We start from the raw sequence: 24,543 nt of genomic DNA, 5'->3' as shown, positions 1-24,543 counted from the left end.
AAACCAACATTCAAATAGTCAAGAGTGACACTGGCCCTGGGTAAGGGGATACCCAGCACATTTACATCCCTGCACCTGCCCTGCTGCCCACAGCAGCGGCACCAAAATCCCCCCCAGCAGCAGCAGCAGCAGCAGCAGCAGCTCTATAAAGCTCCTCTTGCCACCCCTGACACTCTACCAACAGCAGCCACTGACCTGCCTCAGGCTCTGCTGCCACAGCCCCCTTGGCCAGCACAGCTCTGCTCCCCAGCTCGCACCATGGAAGCTTGTCACCCTGCACTGCAATTCAATGTCACTTCCTATGGAGCCACAATTCTGGCCATCATCACCCTGGAGGTGTTTGTGGGCATGTGGATAAATGCTTTCATTGTTTGTGTGCTTTGCATTGCCTGGGTCAAAAAGAAAATCCTGAACTCTAATGAGAAGATCTTGCTGCTGCTGGGATGCTCCAGGATTTCTTATTTGTGCATCTTATGGGTATACCACTTCCTTTCAAAAATTTATCCCAACTATCTTCATGTTCACAATATATTTCAACTACTTGCAACTTTTCAAACCTTTTTTAATTATTCCAACTTGTGGGTCTCAGCCTGTCTTTGTGGTTTCTACTGCATAAAAATTGCCAATTTCAGGAACAGCTTCTTCATCTACCTGAAAGTAAAAATTGACAGGATGGTGCCCTGGCTCTTGTTGGGGTCAGAGATTTTAGCCCTGGCTATGGGCATTGTTATCTGTGCCCTCATGGAAACTGCGCAGAGTAGCAACATCACTTTAACTAGCCAAGAAAACTTTTGGGAAGCAAGAATCACAATGGATAAACATTTTTTCTCATCTTTTTTTCTCACTGGCTTTGGATATGCTGCCTCATTCACGGCAGTCTTCTTTGCTGCTGTTTTCCTTCTCTTTTCTCTCTGGAGACACAAGCACACCATGCAGACCAGCTCCATGAAGGACCTCAGCATGGATGCCCACATCAGAGCCATGAAATCTGTCCTCTCCTTCTTAGTGATGTACAGCATCAACTTTCTATGTTTGGTCTTGACAATAATTTATGCCATGAAGAAAGAAAATACCATGACACTCCTTATATCCATATATTTGTATGCTTTTCCAGGTATTCATTCCCTTATTCTGATTTTCAGTAATCCCAAGCTGAAAAAGGCACTACTGAAGATTCTCTCCTGTGTGAAGTGTGAGTTTTTCATCAAGTAGGAACTGTGATAGAAGCAGTAGACCATGCAAAATGTTCATCTTTTACTGTAGAAAAAAGTAATTTAATTTCTGATGCAGCCCTCCAGGCAGTGTAGATGATACTGATGTTCACTCTCAAACATCCAAGTTAAGAAAACATCATTTGTATTTTTTGAGCTAAATTTTATTATCATATTGCATTATTATCATATTTAGATTTAGCTAAATATTTATTTTAGATTTAACTAAATTTATATTTAGATTTACTAAATATTATCATATATAGATTTAGCTAAACTTTGAGATATATTTTTGACTTATACAAAGTCATTTAGTCCTGATGGAAGGAATGATGCCTAAGCACTTGTGAGGTGAAGGGATTAATGTGGGCATGAGAGTCTGCTGGTGGGGTGATGGATCATCAGGCAGAGCTCCTTTACCTCTCCCTGAGCCCAGTGGAAGAGGGAGTGATGCTAATTAAGTGTTCGGCCCCTGCCCAAGACTCACAGCCTTTGCAATCACAACCCTGGGTATCCCTCATCTCCACAGCAGCTGGCTGCCCACCACCATTCACCATGGCAGCAAGGAGGTATTTTGACTGCAGCTGTATTTTATAAAACTGCATTTCTCCCAAATCTATCAATTTGGCATTTCAAACCCTCCCTGGCAAAGGATGAGACCATGATCCCACTGTGCAGACAGGACAGCAGGATTGCTTTGCTCTCCTCCCCAAAGCAGGGAACATCTCTTGCTTAAGATTTGCTCTTCCAACTGTGTCAGATTGTACCCTGGTGAAATTCTGTTCATAGGCCTACCTGGTGGTGAAGTTGAGCTTAATGAATTACCCATTGCTCTTCTGTTTTTCTTCTTTTTTTCCTAATATATTTACAGCTAGTCCAGTGAGTGTATTTATTAGTGGCAATTCCAAATTTGTATTTCTACAATAAAGTGCATGAGTTGTGATTCTGTGACTCTGAAAGTTCTTATTGAACATGACAAGACTTATATGTTGAATTTGCCAGAATCAGAAATTCAACTGAGCTGCACCCAGGCCCTTCATCTCTGAGGACCACCAAGGGCTTTCTTTTCTGACAAATTTCTATACTCCCAATTGAACAAAAAAATGTGCAAGACTGGAACACAAACTGGCTGCAAAAAACGGAATAACAATACTGCCAACGTGCCAGAAATGTTTTGGTATTCACAGAATGAAATGGCTGCAATTAAGAGGTTTCTTTTTTGATTTACCTTTCCTTCTGCTGTGCCCCTGTGCTGTGGCATATATTATGGGCTGTATCAGTGCCTGGCAGTGGCTGATAGCTCTGTGTGAACACGCTGAGCCCTGTCACTCACCAGAGGTGGTCACTGAGCCACAAAGAGTGAGGCAGGAACGGCCCCGGGGAGCTCAGGGGGTGCAGAGCCCCCTTCCCACTCCAGCCCTGCATGTCCTCTGTGCCCCACTGCCTGCAAGGACAGGATTGCCTGCTCTGTGGGACTGCTCTCCTGGCCTGCTCTGACCTGGAGATCAGATTGCCTTTTCCCAGTGCACTCTGGCTCAGTGAAACACCGCTTCACCTCACAGTGACCCACAGGCAGATGTATGGGGTGCCTGGGCCAGGAGCTGCAGCTGAGGGCCTGTGGGCTCTCAACCAGGTGAGGTCAAGGCTGTCCCATGCTGGGAAAAGCCAACTCCAGGCATTCCAATGATCCCAACACCGGACACTGCTCATCTCATCAGCGACCATTGCAGTTCCTCTGGGAAAAGAGAAGTCCTGAAGACTACAGGCCATGGGAGGGAGCTATGCTGGAGCAGGAAAAATATGAAGGAGACAAGGTTTTATGAACTGCCAACAACATGCCCTGTCCTCCTGTGCTCCTGAGGGGAGGAGGTGCTAGAGAATCTCTGAATGAGTTAAATTAAGCCTGAGAATATTGGGGGGTGTAGATCAAACATTCTAGTTGTGTGCATGTTCTACATCATCCTACTCTGTTTTCAATAGGCAACAAATTAAACTGATTTTCCCTGTCTCAAGTCTGTTTTGTCTGTGAGAATAATTGGGGAGTGATTCCCCTGTCTTTGTCTTGACTCATGAGCAGTTCCACCTTATTTGCCACTCCTGTCCTATTCCAGAGTGAGAGTCAGGGAGTGACTGAGTGGGGCTCTGAGAGCTGCCCAAGGACAACTCACCATGAGAGTGAAATGTGAAATAGTTCCAGTGGGGAGGAACACATTCAGTGCAGACAGCTCAGGGAGCAGCTGCAATGGGAGGGAGCTGCAGGTTGTGGGGAAGCGCTGGGAGTCCCAAGCATGGCGCCAAGCCTTGCACAGCAAAGGGCACAGGGACCTGTGGTGCCAGCCAGCTGACTGGACACTTAAGACACCTCAGGCATCATGTGCACAGACGGGAAGGACACAAATCCCAGGGGTCCAATTGTTTGGGCTACCTCCTCAGAGGCACCCAGCTTGAGCTGCTTCTGTGCTACTGTGCCATGACTAAAGTGCTTGAAAGATCCCGAGGCCTGAGACTCCACTATGGGAAAGCCAGTGCCAAGCTGGTGAGGAAACCTGGTCTGGTTCTGAGCATGGTGTGTGTAGGGAGTGGAGTGGGGCAGCTGCCCATGGTGGAGGGACTTTGGTCCCTGCAGTGACAGTCTCTGGTGCTGAGGTGTGATTGTCAGAGGCCTTCTGGGTGGTGAGACAGGAAAGTTTCCTTCACACCAGCAGGAACAGAGCAGAACCTGAACTGGTCATTTATTTTACCAGCTCACGCTCAGAGGGTCGTTTTACCTCACACCCAGTGCCAGGTGTGCATTTCTCATCTCACCTTCAAAAAGCTTCCTCCCTGCTTCTGAACTGAGAGATGCAAACATTTAGGCCAGAGCAACCTCTCAACCACTGCAGTATCACTTTTTCCAAAGACCACACATTCTAGCAGGCTGCCTCACCAAACTACCCAACTCTCCTTAAATAGCAACTGCCCAGAAACGAGCAAACAAATAATTAAAGCCTTTTGAAAACATGCCAATCCACCTTCTGGAGCTAGGAAGCATTTGGAGTTGAATTTATATTTCCATAACAAGTTCATGACACCTGCCCTGAGGAGATTTCATTTTGTTTTCCAGGGTTCTGAAACAGCTGGGGCCTTCTGCACATTGAAGGCCAGTTATGGTTGGAATAGATTTTGTCAGAAGAAACGGAGCAACTAATAGCCTAACCAGTTAGCTAACCAAGGCTAATCCTCTTGGATTTCCTGTAATAAAGAAGTATTCTGGAGAGGGAACATGTTCAGCCTAAACCAAGCTGGATGCAATGCAGTCTGTGTGTGATGTCTCTCAGATCTTAATACAGCTGTGTGTCCCCCCATATGCATAAAATCAGCAGTCTGATGCATTTTCAGATGCACAAGGACATCCCAAAAAATGCACATAAGCTGGTAGATACAATGTCTTCGAGAATCCTTCCCGTTCTTCAGTGGTGCCAGAGGGCATGGATTTGAACAAAAAGCAGACACCTGTCTTTTGAGCACCTGATCCATACTTTCTTGATCTGAAAACTCAGCACTGGAGATTCTGATTTATATACACCTTTACTTTTTTTAAGGTACCATATTCCTCACACTGAGCTGATTCCAAGCCACAGTCACAGTGTGATACTGCTATTGTAATATTTTATCCTGGTTCTGACTAAGACATGGTTAATTTTTGCCAGGGTAAATTTTTTGTTATTTTTTGTATCATCTCCAGGTAGATGATACAGATGTTCAGGAGAGGGTTCAGTTCAGATGATACAGCAGTCAGGAAAGGGCAGAGCCAGCACTCAGGGGTTATTCTATGCCACCTCAGTGACAGGGGGCAAGGGAAAGGCTCTGTCTTTCAGATCAAACAGGGATCAGTCTCAAAATCAAAGCACTCTCCACAACAGAAAAAACATCACCACTCTTTGTGACACACAGCACAGCCCCCCCAAACCAACATTCAAATAGTCAAGAGTGACACTGGCCCCGGGTAATGGGATACCCAGCATATTTACATCCCTGCACCTGCCCTGCTGCCCACAGCAGCGGCACCAAAATCCCCCCCAGCAGCAGCAGCAGCAGAAGCAGCAGCAGCAGCTCTATAAAGCTCCTCTTGCCATCCCTGACACTCCACCAACAGCAGCCACTGACCTGCCTCAGGCTCTGCTGCCACAGCCCCCTTGGCCAGCACAGCTCTGCTCCCCAGCTCACACCATGGAAGCTTGTCACCCGCGACAGCAATCCAATGTCACTTCATATGGGGCCATGGCTTTGGCCATCATCACCCTGGAGGCATTTCCTGGCTTGTGGATAAATGCCTTCCTTGTTTGTGTGCTTTGCATTGCCTGGGTCAAAAAGAAAACCTTGAACTCTAATGAGAAGATCTTGCTGCTGCTGGGATGCTCCAGGTTTTGGTGTTTGTGCTTCTCATGGGTATATTGCTCCCTTTCAATAACTTGTCCCAATTACCTTTTTGTTCAACCCACATTTCAACTAATTGTACTTTTTCAAAGCTTTTTTAATTGTTCCAACTTGTGGGTTTCTGCCTGTCTTTGTGGTTTTTATTGTATAAAAATTGCCAATTTCAGGAACAGCTTCTTCATCTACCTGAAAGTAAAAACAGACAGGATTGTGCCTTGGCTTTTGTTGGCATCATTGCTTTCAGCCTTGGCTATCAGCATCATTGCCTATGACATCGCTGTTACAAAGCTCAGTATCAACCGCAATTCCACTGGGCAAGGAAATTTTTCAAAAGTTAGTGGCAAAATGGATGAAAATTTTTTCCAGATATTCTTTATCTATGGCTTTGGATTTGTCACATCTTTCACAATAGTCATCTCTTCTGCCCTTCTCCTTCTCTTTTCTCTCTGGAGACACAAATGCAAGATGCAGAAAAACTCCATGAACAGCCTCAGCATGGATGCCCACATCAAAGCCATGAAATCTATTCTCTCCTTTTTTATAATGTATAGTATTAACTTTATGTTTTTGATTCTGTCACTAATTCCTTCAACAAAGGAAGAAAATTATGTGGCACTTCTTAGTTTAGTATTTCTGTATGCTTTTCCAGGTGTTCATTCCCTTATTCTGATTTTCAGCAATCCCAAACTGGAAAAGACACTGATAAGGTTTCTATCCTGTGTCAAGTGCAAGGATTGCATGAGGTAGGAAGCGTAATAAAAGGTTGAGCCCACAAAAAATCTTGATATTTCATTATAAGACACAAGTCAATTTATCTCTAGGGCAACTCTCTGGGCAGTGTAGATGATACAGATGTTCTTTCTTTAGCACTGAAGTTAAGAATAAATCTTTCAAATTCTTTGAGCCAATTGAGTATGAATTAGATTATTGCTAGTACTTCATTTTGGTAATTCTTTGAGTTCAATTCTTGTCAATAACCAATTCATTTAGATCTGGTACATGGCCTGGATGCAAAGGGGCAATAAGAGTACTGCAAACCTTCCTCAAGCGCTTTGGCAATTGCTGATTGAAAAATTACTTAACTCAGCATCAGGTTATTTGTGTTTGGGTTTATACTTGTTTCTGCTGTGTCTCTGTTTTTTGCAATATTATCACTTGTAACACTGGGTGGGGTAGCTGTACCTTGAAGAACTTGCAGTCTGAGGAGCGCCCATACTGGAGACATCTGATCCTGAAGGACTGCAGACCACAGATGGTGTCCACACTCTAGCAGGGAACAGAGCGTGAAGAGGAAGGAGTGGAAGAGAAAACTTTTTATGGACTGACTGCAACCACTATTCAATGTCACCCTGCACCATGTCAGGGAGGAGGGGGAGAAGCTGGGAATGAAAGAGTGAATTTTGACCTGTGATGAAGAAGGGTGGAAGGACAGTTCTCTAGTTTTGTGCTTGTTCCTCACCATCCTACTCTATATTCAAACAGCAATAAATTAAATTAATTTTTTGAAATTTGAGTCTGTTTTCTCCATGACAGTAACTGGTGGGTGATCTCGCTGTCCTTATCTCAACCCATGAGCTTTTCCATCTTCTATTTTCCCTCTTGACCTGTTGCAGAGCAAGAGGGAAGAGGCCGGGTGGAGGGTCTGGCAGGTGTCCAAGTTTAACAATCCACAACAGGTCATGTAAATATTAAATAATTCCAACATCAACAGAACAGAATCTAACCGGTCATTTCTTTCACCAGCTCTAGCTCAGAGGGACAATTTAGTGCACACTCAGTGCCAAGTGTGTATTTTTCATATTATCAGCTTCAAAAAGATTTGCTCCCATTCATGAAATGAGAGAAGCAACCTTTTAAACCAGAGTAACATTTTAATCACTACAATATTTCCTTTTCCCAAGACCACACAGTCTCCATAGGGTGTGGTAGGTACAAAGTCTTGGTGAATCTCCCCCCTTCTCCAATGACACTGGAGGGGATGGCTTTGAACTAAAAGCAGACCCTGTGTTTTAAAGACCAAATCCACACATTCCATGCATTGAAAACCTGGTATTTGAGGCTCTGATTTTATATTATTTTGTTTTCAAGGGGCCAGATTCCCCATGCAGAGCTGAGCCCAAAATTCAGCCATGGTGTGGTCCTGCACAGTCCCAGCCCAGATAGTTCAACTACACACCAGTTGTAATAGAAATAACTTCCATTCACAAAGATATGGAGAGAAGAAGAAAGAAGCAAGCAAACAAACAAACAAACAAACAAGGGGAAAAAACCCAACAACCCCACAGCGGTTTTCTATTCATTCAGGAAAAGAGGAGGAAACTCACATCAAAGCCTGAAGCGCAGAACAGGCACTATCAGGAAATCAAAAATTCCCTCAAGGCATATAGTCTGCCCATCATAAATGTAAAAAAATAACAAAAGAAATAACATTTAAAAATTAATGAAATAAAAAATAAAATTGGACATAGTAGGTGACAAAGGAATAGAAGAACCCAGATCCTGAAGCCTGACACTGATCAAACAGGGATCAGTATCAAAATCAAAACACTCTCCACCGCAGAAAAACATCTCCGCTCTTTGTGACACACAGCACAGCCCCCCCAAACCAACATTCAAATAGTCAAGAGTGGCCTCGGGTAAGGGGATATCCAGCACATTTACATCCCTGCACCTGCCCTGCTGCCCACAACAGTGACACCAAAATCCCCCCCAGCAGCAGCAGCAGCAGAAGCAGCAGCAGCAGCAGCTCTATAAAACTCCTCCTGCCAGACACTCCACCAACAGCAGCCACTGACCTGCCTCAGGCTCTGCTGCCACAGCCCCCTTGGCCAGCACAGCTCTGCTCCCCAGCTCACACCATGGAAGCTTGTCACCCGCGACAGCAATCCAATGTCACTTCATATGGGGTCTTAACTGTGGCCATCCTCACCCTGGAGGCATTTCCTGGCATGTGGATAAATGCTTTCATCGTTTGTGTGCTTTGCATTGCCTGGGTCAAAAAGAAAATCCTGAATTCTAATGAGAAGATCTTGCTGCTGCTGGGATGCTCCAGGTTTTGGTATTTGTGCACCACCTGGATATATAAATTCCTTTCCTTTATTTATCCCAATTACCTTTATGTTCCCACCATACTTCAACTAGCTATATTTTTTCAAGCCTTTTTTAATCATTGCAACTTGTGGTTTTCAGCCTGTCTTTGTGGTTTTTATTGTATAAAAATTGCCAATTTCAGGAACAGCTTCTTCATCTACCTGAAAGTAAAAATTGACAGGATGGTGCCATGGCTCTTGTTGGGATCAGGGATTTTAGCTTTGGCTGTCGGCATCGTTGCCTATGACATCGCTGATAAACCGCACTGCAACAGCAATTCCACAGGACGAGGAAATTTTGGGGCAGCAAATATCAAAATGGATAAACATTTTTTCCCTTCTTTTTTTCTCGCTGGCTTTGAATATGCTGCTTCATTCATGGCAGTCATCTTTTCTGCTGTTTTCCTTCTCTTTTCTCTCTGGAGACACAAGCACATGATGCAGACCAACTCCATGAAGGACCTCAGCATGGATGCCCACATCAGAGCCATGAAATCTGTCCTCTCCTTCTTAGTGATGTACAGCATCAACTTTGTATGTTTGGTCTTAGATATGGTTTATGTCACAAAGAAGTTAAATCATATGACATTTCTCATTTTAGTATTTCAGTACATTTTTCCGGGTCTTCACTCCCTTATACTGGTTTTCAGCAATCCCAAATTAGAAAAGGCACTGCTAAAGATTCTTCCCTTAGAAAGAAGTGTAAAACGCAAGGTTTGCATGAGTTAGGAACTGTAATAAAATCTGGAGCCCATGCAAAATGGTAATATTACATTATAGAAAACATGTAGCATAATCTCTAGTGCAACTTTCCAAGCATTGTACATGATAGAAATGTTCTCATAACTGATATTAAGAATATATAATTCAAATACTATGAACTAAATTAATGTGACTTACACAATATATTTTCAATTATAATTTCATGTAGATAATTATTTGAGTTTAATTATTGTCAGTAACAAAGTTATTTAGACCTGGTACAGGGGCTGGCTGTAAAAGGGCAATAAAAATACTGCAAACCTGCCACCAAATGCTCTGGCATTTTCTGATTGAAACAACTGAAATAAACTGCAGGGTTTCTCTCTGTTTTGGTTTACATTTCCTTCTGCTGTGGCCCTTCTGTGTGACATATTATGGGCTGTATCAGTGCCTGGCAGTGGCTGATAGCTCTGTGTGAACACGCTGAGCCCTGTCACTCACCAGAGGTGGTCACTGAGCCACAAAGAGCGAGGCAGGAACGGCCCCGGGGAGCTCAGGGGGTGCAGAGCCCCCTTCCCACTCCAGCCCTGCATGTCCTCTGTGCCCCACTGCCTGCAAGGACAGGATTGCTTGCTCTGTGGGACTGCTCTCCTGGCCTGCTCTGACCTGGAGATCAGATTGCCTTTTCCCAGTGCACTCTGGCTCAGTGAAACATCCAAATTTTGTTCTGGATCAGGGAAACAGCATGAAAAGGGAGTGGAGGAGACAACTCACTGTGAACTGACTGCACTTTCATTTTCCTTCCCCCTGTGCTGCTGTGGAGGAGGAGGTGGAGGAGCTGGGGATGAAGGAGTGAAGTTGAGCTTCAGATGAAAGGGTGGTGGAGGCAGCGGGTTCTAGTTTGTGTTTATTTCTCATCATCCTACTGTACTTTTAGTAGGTAAATAAATTCATTTTCTGCACATTAAATCTGTTTCATCTGTGACAGTGACTGGTTAGTGATTTCACTGTATTTTTCTCATCCATCAGCTTTCCATCCTATTTGCCACCCCATTTATGGGTGACAGTGAAGGAACAGCTGGGTGGGCATCTGGCTGCTCCCTGAGGTCAACCCACCACAGCAGGTGAAACATGCAGAATGGAGCAGAACCTGAATTGGTCACTTCTACCACCAGCTCAGGTCCAGAGGCAGATTGTAAGCATCTCTTCTGGACACATCTCCCCTGTGAAAGACCTTGAAAGGACAAAAAAAGCCACACATCCCTTCTTCCCCTGCTGCTGCTCATGAACTTCATCCTTTAACATGACAATCCCAACCACTCTCACAGGAAAGCCCTGGAAGATCCATCTCATACCCTACATCCAGTGCAACATCCATCCCTCACAACCTCACATGCCACAAGACTCAGCAGGCAAAATCCAGCACCTTGCAGATGTTACCACACAAAACACCACAGCCCCAGTGAACCACACTGCAGATCCATTCTTCCATCCCCATGAAACCCCTGAGAATGTGACAGCCAGCACAGAATCCCTGTCCTGTGCACCAGCCCCACTCAGCTGGCACTGCAGGGGACAGGGTGTCCATCAGCACAGCCACCCTGCACAGCCCATGGGGACAGATGCACGATGTGCCCAGCCTGGAGAAGCTGACACATGAGAGGTGCCAGAAGTCAATGGGAATGGCTGCCCAGTGCTGGCACAGTATGGAAAACTGCTCTGGGTCACATTCCAAGTCTTTATGACGAGAAGTGAAAGTGTTAAAAATGGTTTTGCCATGGAAAGTGTTGATGAGCAGAAGCAGAACTCAATACCACTTCCACACCATTCCTATTTGCAGAAACATGAAAATGGCTGGGGACAATGTTAAAAAAAGGCCGTGCTCCAGTACCCTTGGTAGTCACAGCTGTCTGAAAGCAGCAAGGAAGGAGCACATTTTCCCTTTTGCTGGGCCAGGAATGGACGATTCAGGCTGTTGGACCCATGTATCAAGTGAAAGCTCAGCATTAATATCTCAGCTTCATCCAGAAGCACCACGTACATCCCACTTCCAAGAAATGAGACAGGCATCACCAGAGGCTGCAAGTCCATGTAGAGCCTCCCGGTTGACTCAGTGAGAGAAGCAAAGATGCAAAGGCCACAGACATCAGCAAGCAAGCAGAACCTCAGTCCAAGATGCTTTTGTGAATCAGGTAGGGTCAAGACTATTTTTTCCTCTGGCAATATGTGTAAATGCCATTGCAGTAACTCTAAAGCATTGCAGTGATTTACAGTATTGGAACATTTAAACATATCCTTCAATTGTTTTTATTTTTGAGATCAGATACATAGAAACACACAGAGAGGCTGAAGCACTTCTAGCTCTTAAGGAGATTGTTTACAGTGTATCTCTAAGGATGCACTCTTGTAGCCTTCTGCTTCTTCCATTCACCCAAATATCACACTGCAGATCCACCTGAGGTCTGCCAGTGCCTTTGCTCTGCATTGCAAGTGCTCAGAGGCACCAAACAGGCAGGGCACACTACTGCTTCCCCTTTTTTCCCTCATTTTTCTTTAGAATAGAGGCCGTACACTTCTCCCAAAAACATGGTGGATTTTTCTTAAGCTCTTCTTTCTTGAGTTCCCAGTCTTCATCTCTCTGGTCTAAGGGGATTTTTCTCAGTGCAGCTTTCTTGCGGTAGTTCCTGCTCTCCACCTCTGCTCTGGGAGAGAAACCAAGAGTGAGTGCAGCACACACATCTCTGTTCAAAGGCACCCATCTGCAGTGTCAGGGGCTGTGTCTCAGTCTGGTCAAAACCCTGATGCCATCAACACTTAAGAAACACCACAGTGTGTCCAGCATGGTGCAGCCCCAACCTCCCCTCACAGGGAGCCCCTGGGCCCCAGCGCTGCCTGCATCCAGACATGGACATTCCAAGTGTAAATCTTGCCCAAGAGAAGACAATCCCTTTCCTCCTCCTGCAGGGCTCTGATGTTGTAGGCACTCAGGATTCAGGAATCTCTGTCAGAACACCATCCAATATCAGGAAAAATCCTTTTTTTCTGTAATAGAGCATTTCTGTCAAATGAGTGCAATGCTGTTCTAGCTGTCAGCACAGATCAAAGTCAGCAGCTCCATATTGATGGATCTCATCACGTGGGCTTTCCATGTCATAGAATCACAGAATGGTTTCAGTTGGAAGGGACACTATCTCATTCTATACCTTCTGCCATGGACAGGGACACCTTCCCCTAGACCAGGCTGCACAAAGCCCCATCCAGCTTGGTCTTGAACACTTCCAGGGATGGGGCAGCTACAGCTTCTCTGGGGAACCTGTGCCAGGGCTTCACCACCCTCACAGTCAAGAATTTATTCCTAATGTATCTAATCTTACCTACCCAGGCCATTCCTCTTTGTCCATGCCCTTGTCCAAAGTCCCTCTCTAGCTCTCTTGTAGGCTCTCTTCAGGTACTGAAAGGTGCTCTAAGGTCTCCACAGAGCCTATGTTTGACAGTGGTGGTTGATGCTCCATGGTTGCTGGTGTTTAAGGGGCATTTGGGCCTTCATAAGAGGCTTTAAATTCTGATCAGTCCTGAAGTGGTCAGGATATAGGACTAGCAGTAGGTCCCTTTATTTATTTATCTATCTATTTATTTATTTATTTATTTATTTATTTATTTACACATGAGTATATATATGCCCTGCTCTTAGACAGCAGGACCCTTTGGTACAATTTCAACAGCTGGCACTTTGCAGAGAGGCTGGCAGCAGAAATTGGCTGAGGGTCTCTGTGCCCTTCTTGGCAGGCCTCATAGCATCAAGAGTAAAGCCCTTTTCATGCAAACCAAATCTAATGCAAAATATGCATTTGCTACTCAGAAGCAGCTGTTTTGAAAGCAGCTGTTTCCTAACTTTTGCATGTTCATGCAAACCTCAGTGAGTGGTACTGATACTCAGCAGCGGAATATTTGCATGTTAATAATATTTCCATGTTGACACATGTCATATTTCCATGTGGGTACAGTCCTCAGCATAATTCAGTGGCCCAGCCCAGGCAGGCAGCTGGTAACACCTGGGGACCAACAAACAGCTTGCAAGGGTCACGTGGTGCTAGAGGGGGCTGAATTTGGATTAATGAAGGATTTGGATGCTTATAGGCCTGTACAGATATGCACATCAGCCCTGCAGCTGGTGCAGACCCTCAGATGGCTTTAAAAATTGCCTTTTCTCTCTTTTTGCATGACAGGCAAATATCCAAAACTGACAGGGATGGTGTATAACAAAAAGTTCCTCATATTTATATCCCACACACACAACGGAGTGGAGAGCAGAGCTGCTCTGTGCTGCATGGCATTTTGTGCAAGCACCCTCTTAATTCTCTGTCTCAGGCATACACAGTGCTGCCCTGTACCCTTTGGCACTGCCTGACCCTAGACATCACCTCTGGGACCTTCTGCACATCTGAAGGAGCAGACGGTAATCGAAATTACACTACAAGTGACAACCGTTCCTCCTAGTTTACTCCAACTGGCTGATGTGACGCCAGTGTGTGAGGGTGAAAGCATCCACTGTGGTCATAAATGATAGTGGCTGGTTTTAAAAAGTATTCCTGAGCCTCAGTGATAAACTCTTGGCTGACCACAGGCTGGGTTATGGCCATGAGGTGATTGTACAGGCTCTGTGTGTGTTCTAGACTGGGCATTTGAAGCATCTTCCTAGTCATTAGATCTCCCAGCCATGCTGAGCCATGCAGCTGTGGGGTGAGTCAGGCCAGCGTGTGGTTCTGAAAAACAAATTTTCCACCTTAAATCAGTCATTCACCTCAGAAAGCCCTTCATCAGCTGACCTGAGTCACCATGGGCTCTTGCTAAGGTGTCTCAGACCAGGATGTCAATCATTCTGACAATCAACCTGTCAATCATTCTCCCAGGCACCTCTGCCTGCCACAGGCATTGCCCTTTGGCATCATCCAGGCAATTCCCCTGCCCCTTGCTCCCATGGCTCTGGAGCACATCCCAGGGCACAGCAAATGCTACAGACTTGGCAGGAATTACTGGTGAGATTAGTGCAAAACAGACAGCATTGAATAGGCAAGTAATTGCTATAAATTTTTCATCCAAGGGACAGAAGTCTGTAAACTTTCACCCTCTGGGTTAGATAATATTTACCTGTTCTGGTATAGAAACTAAGTATGCCAAGAGCTGAGAAGAGTATAAAGAGAATCTCCACTGGAAGACAATGTCCCATACTCAAAGGTCTGGCAGACTTGAGCTTTATTACCTAGACACTGGCTACATAGTAAAAAGTCTGATTTGCAAAGCTTCATTATCAGCTGCTGGCTGCCTAAATGCCTTTAAACGGAGGGTCTGAGAGTAAGAAGAGCTGATACATCTGTGTGGAAGGAAAGTGGTGAATAGTGGGAGATTACAGCATGTCAGCTCCAAAACCAAACAGACTTTAGCTCTAAGATGGTCTGGATGCCCCATTCTGGCAGTGTTCAGCTCCATCACACTGGAAAGGGCTTTGAGCAATCTGGTCTAGTGGAAGGAGTCCCTGTCCATGGTAAGGGGTTGGAATGAGATGAGCTTTAAGGTCCCTTCCCACCATTCTATGATTCTGTGTTGGGTGGGCAGGTAAAATGCAAAGCTATTAGCAGCTTCCAACAGCCAGAGCTTGGAAACCAGAGCTTGGAAACCAGAGCTTGTGCCTCCACTACAAAGTTTTCTGGGCTCTGTACAGAGGAATTTTGCACAGTTTGGTTGTCTTTTCTTATGGAAGGACTCTGATGTGTCAAGATAAAAGGTGGGCATGGGGCATTTCAGCAGGAACCAAGCTGTAGAAGTACAGTAGAAGGACAGCAGTACCTACAAAAAGTAATGAGAAGTGGCATTTGTAAGGCACTGGCCTCCTCAGATATTTGCCTGTCACCGTGCCTGATTTCAAATTTGGCAGCTCGTGTGCTGCACTGGCAAGCTGGAGACTTTGAGTTGCATAAATGCCTATTAAAAAAAACCAAACAGGATATATATGGTACCAAAGCAGTCTTGAGAATGTGGAAGTGGTGCCAGTGAAGGATGATGATGGGACTGTAATGTCACAGAAAAACCCATGGAGGAAACACTTTTGGGAGCTCTCAGCACTCCAGGGGTATCTTTAGTGGGCAGTTTGTTGAAGTAAAGTAGTGTTGGGACTGTGGCTTGCACTGAACAAGTTGGTTGGCCTCTGGTGATTTGTCCCACTCCTTTAGAGAGATGAAGGATGGGACACAGCTCAAACCTCTGCAGTAAAGCATCCTGATCCAGGGAAACACCTTTGCAAGGATGAAAATACCTGTGAGCCGAGCCAACAGCTGAAAAACAGGAATGGTAATTGGGAACCATTAAAAAACATATTTATTATGGCATATGCTGCCACAGTGCTAACTGTAAGCAATTAAGACAACAAAGATTTTCCCAAAATTTGGAAATACTATATGACCATCCTATTAGGTGGTCTAATTTACAGTGATTATGTAAAAAATACGGTGGCTTTTTTTCTTTACTATAAGAAAGACAAATTATATACATATAAATATATATACACACACAGACACACAGCTGCCGAGGACTGTTCCTAAACAGTGTATTTGCTATTTACCACCGTAGGGGGTTAACACTTGTCAGTTGTTGCTTTCATTTCTGTTGCTTAATAACGGCTCTGCAACATCCTTACAAAAACAATGATGTCATGAAGTGGTAACGATTTTGAAAACATACCAAGGGAAACCGCAGGAGGCAGGGGAATAAAAGAATGTCTTCTCACGGCTTCCCCGTGACAGGCCCGTGTTTGCTCATCCACTACAGCCTGTGTGTCAGGGCTTTAGCAGGCTTTGAGTGGGAAAATAAGTAACACATTTTGTGTGTTTTTGTCCTCTGTGGAGCAGTGAGGTTAATTTTCACTGCAGCCGCAGGGAGACCTGCCACCACTACTCACTTTTCCAAGAATTTGGAGCACTCCCGGTGTCCGTAGATCTCCGCGAGCCTCCGGGGAGTGTCTCCGAAGAGGTCGGCGGCATCCATAGCAGCATGCAGGGAGTGAAGGGCGCGGAGCACACGCAGCTTCCCCGCCTCGGCAGCGAAGTGAGCCGCGGTCCAGCCCACATCGCTCCGCAGGCTGTGCCGGGCACCGTGATCCACCAGGAGCCTGACCAGGTCCGACCGCCCTGGCAAGGCACAGCAAAACCAGGAGAGAAGAAGCTTTAGAATTTATACCTTCAGGATGCACACGGCAGTCACACACAACTGGTCATAATTCCCTCAGACACAGATTTCACCCACCTAACTATTTGGTATATCAGTGATATTGAATTGAAAATGCTGGTTATTTTCTCCCAGACTAGACTGTTTCCAGAAGAAATTTACAACAAAAACAACAACCAAATCAAAAAGCTTTTTAATTTCTGAACAGCACATCTCAATTAGTCATTGACCAATTGGCTATTTCATTGCTTCATTTTGGTTTTTAGTTCAATTGTAAAAGAAAATTTAAACATTGAGAACTGGAAAACCTGTGAACAGCTTTACTAAAACAAAGGGTTTTTGGATAGCAGGTAGAGAAACTACGGCTTTTTCATTCACCTTCACATTTTTCTAACCAGTGGAATTGCTTAAAGAAGCAAAAATAGTTATTTCTACACCACTTCATACTGCCTTGACTGAGCTAGACTATTCCAAATCACATTCTAGGCTATGTCAGCTTCTCACCATCATTTTTGTTAAGTAGCTCAGCCCCCTTTGCTAATGTTTAAATGCTTAATAATCCATCAGGACAAAACAAATACATGGTCTTAAGTGTAAAATGGGAAATCACACACTTGATTTCTGAGCAAAGGCAGATGTGATGATATAAGATCCCAACAAATACTATAGCACAGAGAAGTAGAGGTCCAGTTTCCCATTTTACACTGTGTGCAATTATACATTATTTATTGTTGCATCATCTATTTTTTGGGCTGCAAAGGGATTTTTGAGTTTACCAGACACTTTTGAAGGTGAAGGACCAAATGGGAGCTGCAAGCAGCTCTGGTCCTGCATTGTTCATTCAAAAGGTGGGGATATAAAGAGCAATGTAAAACCACAGTTATTATTTTGTTCTAATTGGTTTGATAAATACCTGGTGTAAATACAGTGGGTTTGACTTCCTGCTCTTTCCCACAGGTGTACATGAGAAATAAACTCAGGCAGTCATCTCTTAGAAAAGTAAGGGGGGGAAAGCAGCCATTCCCTATGTGTACATCATGTAAATTGCAAATTGTTATGTGATGGAAGAAAAAAAGCTAAAAATCACTTCAACAGCAGTCCCATAAACTATTTTGTAGGCAAAGTTCCCATTTAAATGGATATTTAACCTTTTTTTTGCTCATTAGGGACAAAATTACCAAACACAAGCTGAGATTTTGCCAGCCTAGACACAATCACAGGCGATCAGCATCACCTTTTATGATGTCCATCCACAGAGGTAGCAGAGCTGGGGGTGCCCTTACCTTTGGCAGCAGCCCAGTGCAGGGGGGTCCTGCCATGCCAATCGACATCCTTCTGGTTTGGGTCACAGCGCCCTGCCTTCAAAATCTTTTTCACCAGGTCATAGTCACCCACAGCCACGGCTTCATGGAGCTCTGTCATGCTGCACTCTTCAGGAAGGCGCCTGGTAACAGAGGGATGGTCATTCAGTAGTGTTCACTGATGATCAGCTCCTTTCAGCAGCTTCAATAGGTTAAGCAGCACCTGGATTAAAAATGAGACAGGCACCATGAGAAACCAAGATTTGTCCAAAAAAAGGTAAAAGGAATGACAGGGGAAAAAAAATCTTCAAACCAGTGATCACAGACTGATGGTGACTTTTGGTCTGTAGACACAGAAATCTACAGCAAAGTGCAGTCCTTTATATAAAGGACTTGGAGCTAAAACCACATTGAACATTTGCCACGGGTTTGTTGTGCTCACTAACCATGGGAACTGGCTCCTCCCTTGCCAGTGCTGCAGGTCTCTTACTGGTAGCATTTTATTGCAGAGAAAATCAGGAACAGAAACACCTATGCAAGCATCCTCTGATGTTCTTTGATGAAAATGATAAAAAGGGATAATAATAATTAAGCATATAAAAAGAGATGATAGGGCAAGGATGAATGGTCTTAAACTAAGATTCATAGCCTGTTTCACACCTGGGTGGTTGGACTGTGTAGATAAGATCCAAAAGAAAGACCCAAATTTGTCTTCTACTGAGTTTGACTCCGGCACATCTGGGAAATCTGAATATATTAAGAAGAAAATTAAATTTTGGAGCCCCTAGTGGGCCAAAGAAGTATCATGGGATCTCTGTTACTCTATCCACATGTGTAGTGCTTCCTCCTTCTCCTTGTCTCTCACTAACCTTGAAGAATCCATTCCTTTACATTAAACAAAGATCTTCTGACTTGGTCTCCAACAGCTTTCAACATCATCAAATCTATCCTGACAACATCAAACTTTAATGCATCCAGCCCATCACTGAAATGAAGGCTGGACAAAAGTACAGGGAAAAAAAATCTTGGACCTTTTCATACAGCTTATTCTTTTCCAGCTTCAGCTCACCCATGCCCATAGGGAAGGGAAGCTGCTGATCCCAAGGCAGGAGCTCAGCAGCTCTCCAAGGGGACAGTCCACAGGGGCAACTTCATAAGCAATTTAAGCCAAGCCAAATTCTACCTCCCCTCCTCCCCTGCTGCCTCCCTTTGCTAGCCTTGCAGCTCATAGGTGCATTTCACAGCTGTTGATCTCTCACAAAATTAATCTTTTATTACTTGTGCTAAATTGTGAAAAATGCATGTATTTTACGATTGGCTTTTCGCAAATATTCTAATGAATATTATATGTGTTGTGTTAGAAAGTAATGCTGTATTAATTCTCTTAAGTACTGTGTTAAATATAGTTTTAGGTTATAAAAATTGTTAAAATAAAAACGATGCTATGTAGGATACTTTTTTAAGGAAAGGACTTGCAGCGAGATAGCAGCCACAGGACACCTAAATCTTTCAAAGAAAAAGAATTTATTGCTTTCTTATCAGAAGAAACGAACTTCTTCCCGCCTAGAAGGCACTGTTAGGATTCAGAGGAAGAAGCTGACGATGACCCGACAGAATCCTGTATTTGAATGGAATTTATTCATCATGTATGAAGTGTATGAATATGCAACAGGCTATTGCTTTTAAGGGTTAATCCTTTGTTAACGGGGGTCCTTTTTCGGGCTCGTGCTGCCCAGAAAAAGGTACCCAGACGTCCGTAACTCTTTGTATTTGTTGTCTCATATTGTCCTAATTCAAATTGTCCAAATTATTATTACTCTAATTGTATTACTATTTTTATAACCATTTTATTACTATTAAACTTTTAAAATTTTAAAAACAAATGATTGGCGTTTTTCACATAAATTAATCTTTTATTACTTCAGGTGAACTCCCTGAATTCAGCATTACTGAGGGGACAAACGCCGGGACTATGCAAAGCAGGGTGAGTACAGATCTGCCCCACAAGTAGGAACCTGTGCTAAATTCCCCTGCAGCCACCCCAGATGTCACACCCAACGTGGGATCTGCCTCCCTAGACTGTGGTTATCCCCTTTATAAGGACAGAGGAAAAGATTTGTATTTTTACAGCACAACCTTGAGCCAAAGCGCCGTTCCCCACTGCTCACCCGGCCACAGGCATTGCAGCTCCTCCACGGGGTGTTGCAACCCATCCGGGGGAATTTTCTCTTGGGGTTCCGGCTGCTTGAGCCAGCCCCAGCCGGGAGATCCAGAGCTGACACACAAAGAGCTCACACATGACCCTGTCCCTGCCGTACCGGGGCACGGCCCAGCACCTCGGCGGCCGCGGGCTCCGCCGGGACGCGCAGGCTGTGCTGGGCATGGCTCCATGCCAGAACTTTGTTTTCCAGGCCCAGGGAGGATTTCTCTCAGAAAGATTGTCTCAGCTGGAAACTAAGGCAAAGTTTGGTCCCTCCCCTTCGAGGAGAGCCCGGCAGTCGCTGTGCCTGCGACAGAGGGGGCGTCCTGACGGAGCAGCCGGTGCTCGCCCGGCTCCGGAGGGCCGTAGGTGGCCGGAGGGGACATCTCGCTCCTCGGGACGGCGGGACGGGAGTAGGGGGCGGCCGGGACACCGCACAACAGGTACGTGAAGCCCTGCAAAGAGCAAGAAAAGGATCTGGGGGGAGCACGGGAGGAGGAATAGTGACGTGAGGGGAATTTTAAGGAGTTAATTTCTGCGCAGCACCTCACGCAGCTTCACTGCTCGCACTCCCTGTGCCCATTCCTCAAGGCATCGCGCTCCTCCGCTTCCTTCCTTCGAGCCCCCTATCCGGCCCCAAATCCCTGTGCGTCCCTGCGGAAGGCTGGGAGTCACTCCGGGTAACGAGGTGACAGGCGTGACAGGGGACATGTCGCTTCGCCTATCCGTGTGTGGACAGCATTCAGGGAAATATAACCCACCTCAAACACGGCTGTGTCAGCGTGGGGATGGGACGCAGCAGTCCCAGGCTGCAGTAGGGGAAACTCCGAGTAGATGGAAGAGGAAAATATAATTTACAGCGAGAGTGATTAAAGTGTTCTTCAGGTGTCCAGCACTGAGACATGCAGACCTGAGGCAGCCCCATGTGTGCCCTGCTTTGAGCAGGGGTTTGGATTAAGTGACTTCCAGCGTTCCTTTCCCCACCTACATTCTTCGGGGAAGCTGAGAGGGCCAAGGTGTAGGAGGTTTGAGGGTTCTTCCAGCACGACATTCACCATCTCCAAACCCAGCATCCCCATATGTGCACGGGACCGTGCGCCCCAGCTGCTCTTGGAGCTGGTGTGGAGAGAAGTTGGTTTTAGGACGTGGCTCCCTGGTGTGTTTCAAGTCCAAGCTCAGGTACAAGGGACAAGTCAAGGATTGCCATGTCAGCCACACGGACCCGCCGGGACAGCCTGCCTGCACTTTACCCTGTGACACAGCCATCCCAGCCTCTCAGGAGCTGGTGGCTCCTCTGGGTAGGGACTGGGGGTGGTGGTGCTGCCTGGGCTTGCACTCACCAACCCTGCTGACGTGTTCACGGCAGCCCAGAAATTGTGGTGATTTACTGCTGGGGACATGTGGGATCAAACTGCGGTGACACCCTGCTGGGGACACATGGGATCCCCTAACAGCAGCTCCAGGAGGAATGGGACGTGCTCAGATCTCCATCTCTCATTAATGGGTAGCCTCCCCTTTCTCTGCCTGCTGGGAGCAAAATACTTTCTGTCTTCAAAATCAGCTGATACGAGGGAGGAAGAGTGCTGTGCTTGCAGAGAAGTGAGAGGGGGTAGTTCCCAGCCTGCACATTTCCCATTACAAAGTCCTGCTGCAGGCCCAAACCAGCAAGCAGTGGTCAGAAAAGATGCTTCAATGCCTAAAATTGTGTATTTAAAAGCAGGGACAAGAGCTGAGGTTCTCATGTAAATGTTGACATAATTCTTAAGATAATAATCCCCCAGACTCAGTGAATATTGAACTGTTTTGGCTTCTGGGATAGGGACTAAGGTGATCCCATGCCCTGGTGATGAGAAATGGCAATCTCCAGGGTCAGATCTGTCAGGGGATGTATTTAAAACCTTATTAGGAGCTCAGAAAGGGGACAGTGATGCTTCCATCTGCTATGGGGTTTCTTACTGGTGAGTGCTGCAGACATGAGCATGGGAAGTGCCCTTCAGCAAGGCTGGGAGGCCCTGGCCTAGCCCAGGATATAGGATCATCACCCAAAAACTTGGGAATTGCCCAGTTCCACCTTTGTTTCTCAGTCTCCATTTCCCATCTTGAGAAGGGGGATGTACCATCCTTCCTCAGCCCCAAGGCTCATGGTGATGTACTGTCAGTGATTGACTGAGGTCAGCACTAAGCCACACCAAAATGTCAGATGGAAGCAGCCTTTAAAACATGCAGCATTCTTGTTTACTGGGGAAAAAAAATCGAGCTTAGATCAGTGAAAAGCCACACATTTGCATTTCAGTGACAGCCTCAGCTTTTTACACACTGCAGCACAAAAGGCCTCAGTGTGAAGGACTCCCTCCTTCAGCTCCCCCACATTCCTCAGCCTCAGCTTCTCTGCTTTGGCAGCCTTCAAATAAAGGGAAAGCCAAGGTCAGGAGAAAAAAAAAAGAGAAAATATAAAAGGAAAAAAATAGAAAAAACCAGATAAAAAAATAACCCCCTCAAACCTAAAACCAAAGGCTCTGGTAAAACCTTTCCTGCTGCCTACTACCCAAGTGAAAGCTCCTGCCTGGAAACTGTTCACTGTTTGCCAATGGCTTTTGCACTTCCCAGACCCCCCTGCAGCCCCGTTCTCCCTTTCTGGAGAAACTGGTACCCCTGCACCCCCAGCTCCTGGGACAGGCACGTATGGATGGAGGTGGCAGTTGCCAAGTTTTGTCAGGCATGGAGTGAGTTTGCCCCATCACCAGCACCACCATCCTCTGTCCTGCAGCAACAACTTCCCACAAGAGACATGGAGATGTTGGGGCACCTGAGGAACATCAAGCCCACTTCAGAAGGTACAGGGAAGAAGCACAGTGACACCCAGGACCCCATCCTGTTACTCTCACATGCAAAGTTCTCCTGCTGCAAGTCCCTGGAGCACTGGAGGGGAGAGTTTGAAAGACCTGGCCCAAAAAAGGGCAATGCTGGATCTTATCCTCATGCCAGTTTACACAAGACCACGGAAGCTGTGCCAATTTTACTGACATTGGATCAGCCTTGGAATTTAACAAAGCCTCCATGTTTATCCAAGTGTTGGGAAAGGCTGTAGGAGCTGCTTCCTGTGCCCTTTCAATCCCCAGCTCCAGAACTGCTGCAGGAGCCACCCAGCAGCAGCCACAGCATGTCAGCTCTGGAAAACAAACCCAAACCCAGGAACTAAAGGCAAAATCACCATGGAACACAAGGAAGGAAGCCATTATTTCCCTGGTTGTCATCATCAGCAGGCTGTGCTGCTGGAACTTCCATTTTATCTGTTTATTGTACTTGAAGCGGACCCAGCTCTGGTCAGGGATGTGTGAGGTGCTAAAAACTGAGGAGCAGGACACTCATCTCAGGTCTCAGCTACTGCACAACCAGCACAGCTAAGAAATTCCAGACTTAAAGCACACAGACATATAAACACACAGCCTGATTTCTTAGAGAACATAAGAATTTGATTTCCAGTACCATAGGAGGAGAGCAGGGGTGATGGATGCTATTATCCCACATATTTCTAGGGAAATCAATTCCCACTGCTTAATAGTCTACAGGGCATTTCTCTTCTGCTACAGATGCTGAAGGTGCACAGATGAATGATAAAAAGTAGGTTTCATAAAAAAGGAATGGGCTGATGATATAAACTGCAGAGGCTGACAGGCTGGAGGTTTGCTATTTCCTTATTTCCTTTTCTGCAGTTCCTCCAAGGGCTGGACACATGGGGCAAAGCAGGAGTTCAGCATCTCAGTAGTAAAATGCCCTGCACAGTCACTGTGCTGTAACTTAAATTCCCCCAAAAGAGTTAAGCACAGCAGAAACACTGCTTTAACCTGCACCTGAATAAGGCACCTTCTAAATTTCCCAAGAAATGGTGTCACTGTTCTAGAGGAAAGGGAAGCTGGGAAGGTGTTTAAAAGTCAGGTGTCAGGTGCGAAACTTTTTTCAGTCTGCATTTCTTACCATAAGCAAGATGCATGCTCTAAGAAAAAGGTTAAGATGTTGCTGAGGTTATGGTTACTGAAATAAATTCAAGTACAAACAGCAGTAGTAGGCAAATGGTTTATCCACCCATTTAGTGTCTTTTTCTTAATACCTATTATTGCTTTAATAATTGCTCTGCTTAATACAGCTGGCTTATGAGACTGGGAAGAAATGTAAACATTCTGTTTGCCTTATAAAAACCTGATATAATATTTGGTGACAGATTGTGATCGTGCAATACGTTCAAAACATATCTCACCTGAACACTTTTTCTGTTCAAAAAAGCCACACTAAGGGATCCACATCCAGAGCTTTGACAGTAGCTGCACTCCTCCAGCTCTTTGAATTTGGGATGGACAGTCACAGCTCTGTTCCTAAACCTACTGCCAAATCCTTTCATAGCCTCGGGT

General features: G+C 45.4%; 3 protein-coding genes across 5 annotated transcripts; 2 read left to right on the top strand and 1 right to left on the bottom strand.

Moving 5' to 3' along the window:
* Window positions 1–258: 258 nt before the first annotated feature.
* LOC115948970 (taste receptor type 2 member 9-like) lies at window positions 259–1,212 on the top strand. Its single transcript, XM_031064932.1, has one exon. It carries the CDS (start codon window positions 259–261, stop codon window positions 1,210–1,212), a length of 954 nt encoding a protein of 317 aa, XP_030920792.1.
* A 7,273-nt stretch (window positions 1,213–8,485) lies between these two features.
* LOC102043832 (taste receptor type 2 member 7-like) lies at window positions 8,486–9,445 on the top strand. The gene has a single exon (XM_005430618.1). It carries the CDS (start codon window positions 8,486–8,488, stop codon window positions 9,443–9,445), a length of 960 nt encoding a protein of 319 aa, XP_005430675.1.
* A 2,256-nt stretch (window positions 9,446–11,701) lies between these two features.
* On the bottom strand, window positions 11,702–20,309 carry ANKRD66 (ankyrin repeat domain 66). 3 transcript variants are annotated; one of them, XM_031064930.1, is made up of 4 exons: window positions 20,106–20,309; window positions 17,920–18,160; window positions 16,371–16,599; window positions 11,702–12,120 (listed from the first exon to the last, which is right to left on the bottom strand). In XM_031064930.1, exons 2-4 carry the CDS (start codon window positions 18,056–18,058, stop codon window positions 11,940–11,942), a joined length of 549 nt encoding a protein of 182 aa, XP_030920790.1. In that variant the 5' UTR covers window positions 18,059–18,160; window positions 20,106–20,309; the 3' UTR covers window positions 11,702–11,939. The 3 variants fall into 3 exon arrangements, with proteins under 3 accessions (XP_030920790.1, XP_005430668.1, XP_030920789.1); XM_005430611.2 differs by lacking the exon at window positions 20,106–20,309 and adding an exon at window positions 18,251–18,370; XM_031064929.1 differs by lacking the exon at window positions 20,106–20,309 and having other exon boundaries at window positions 17,920–18,220.
* Window positions 20,310–24,543: the final 4,234 nt, after the last annotated feature.

This window comes from Geospiza fortis, unplaced genomic scaffold (assembly GCF_000277835.1).
Source record: "Geospiza fortis unplaced genomic scaffold, GeoFor_1.0 scaffold52, whole genome shotgun sequence".
In the NCBI taxonomy this organism is placed as follows: domain Eukaryota; kingdom Metazoa; phylum Chordata; class Aves; order Passeriformes; family Thraupidae; genus Geospiza; species Geospiza fortis.
The sequence above is the reverse complement of the archived record's forward strand: the minus strand, read 5'-3'. Positions and strand labels throughout refer to the sequence as shown.

Bases quoted from the DNA above. Each gene is read 5' to 3' on its own strand.
- LOC115948970 (XM_031064932.1), top strand. From the start codon at position 259: ATGGAAGCTTGTCACCCTGCACTGCAATTCAATGTCACTTCCTATGGA.
- LOC102043832 (XM_005430618.1), top strand. From the start codon at position 8,486: ATGGAAGCTTGTCACCCGCGACAGCAATCCAATGTCACTTCATATGGG.
- ANKRD66 (XM_031064930.1), bottom strand. From the start codon at position 18,058: ATGACAGAGCTCCATGAAGCCGTGGCTGTGGGTGACTATGACCTGGTG. The intron at 16,600-17,919 runs GTAAGGGCACCC...GTGCCTTGCCAG, and splicing joins GCACTGGGCTGCTGCCAAAG to GGCGGTCGGACCTGGTCAGG. The intron at 12,121-16,370 runs GTGAGTAGTGGT...TTTCTCTCCCAG, and splicing joins TGCTCCAAATTCTTGGAAAA to AGCAGAGGTGGAGAGCAGGA.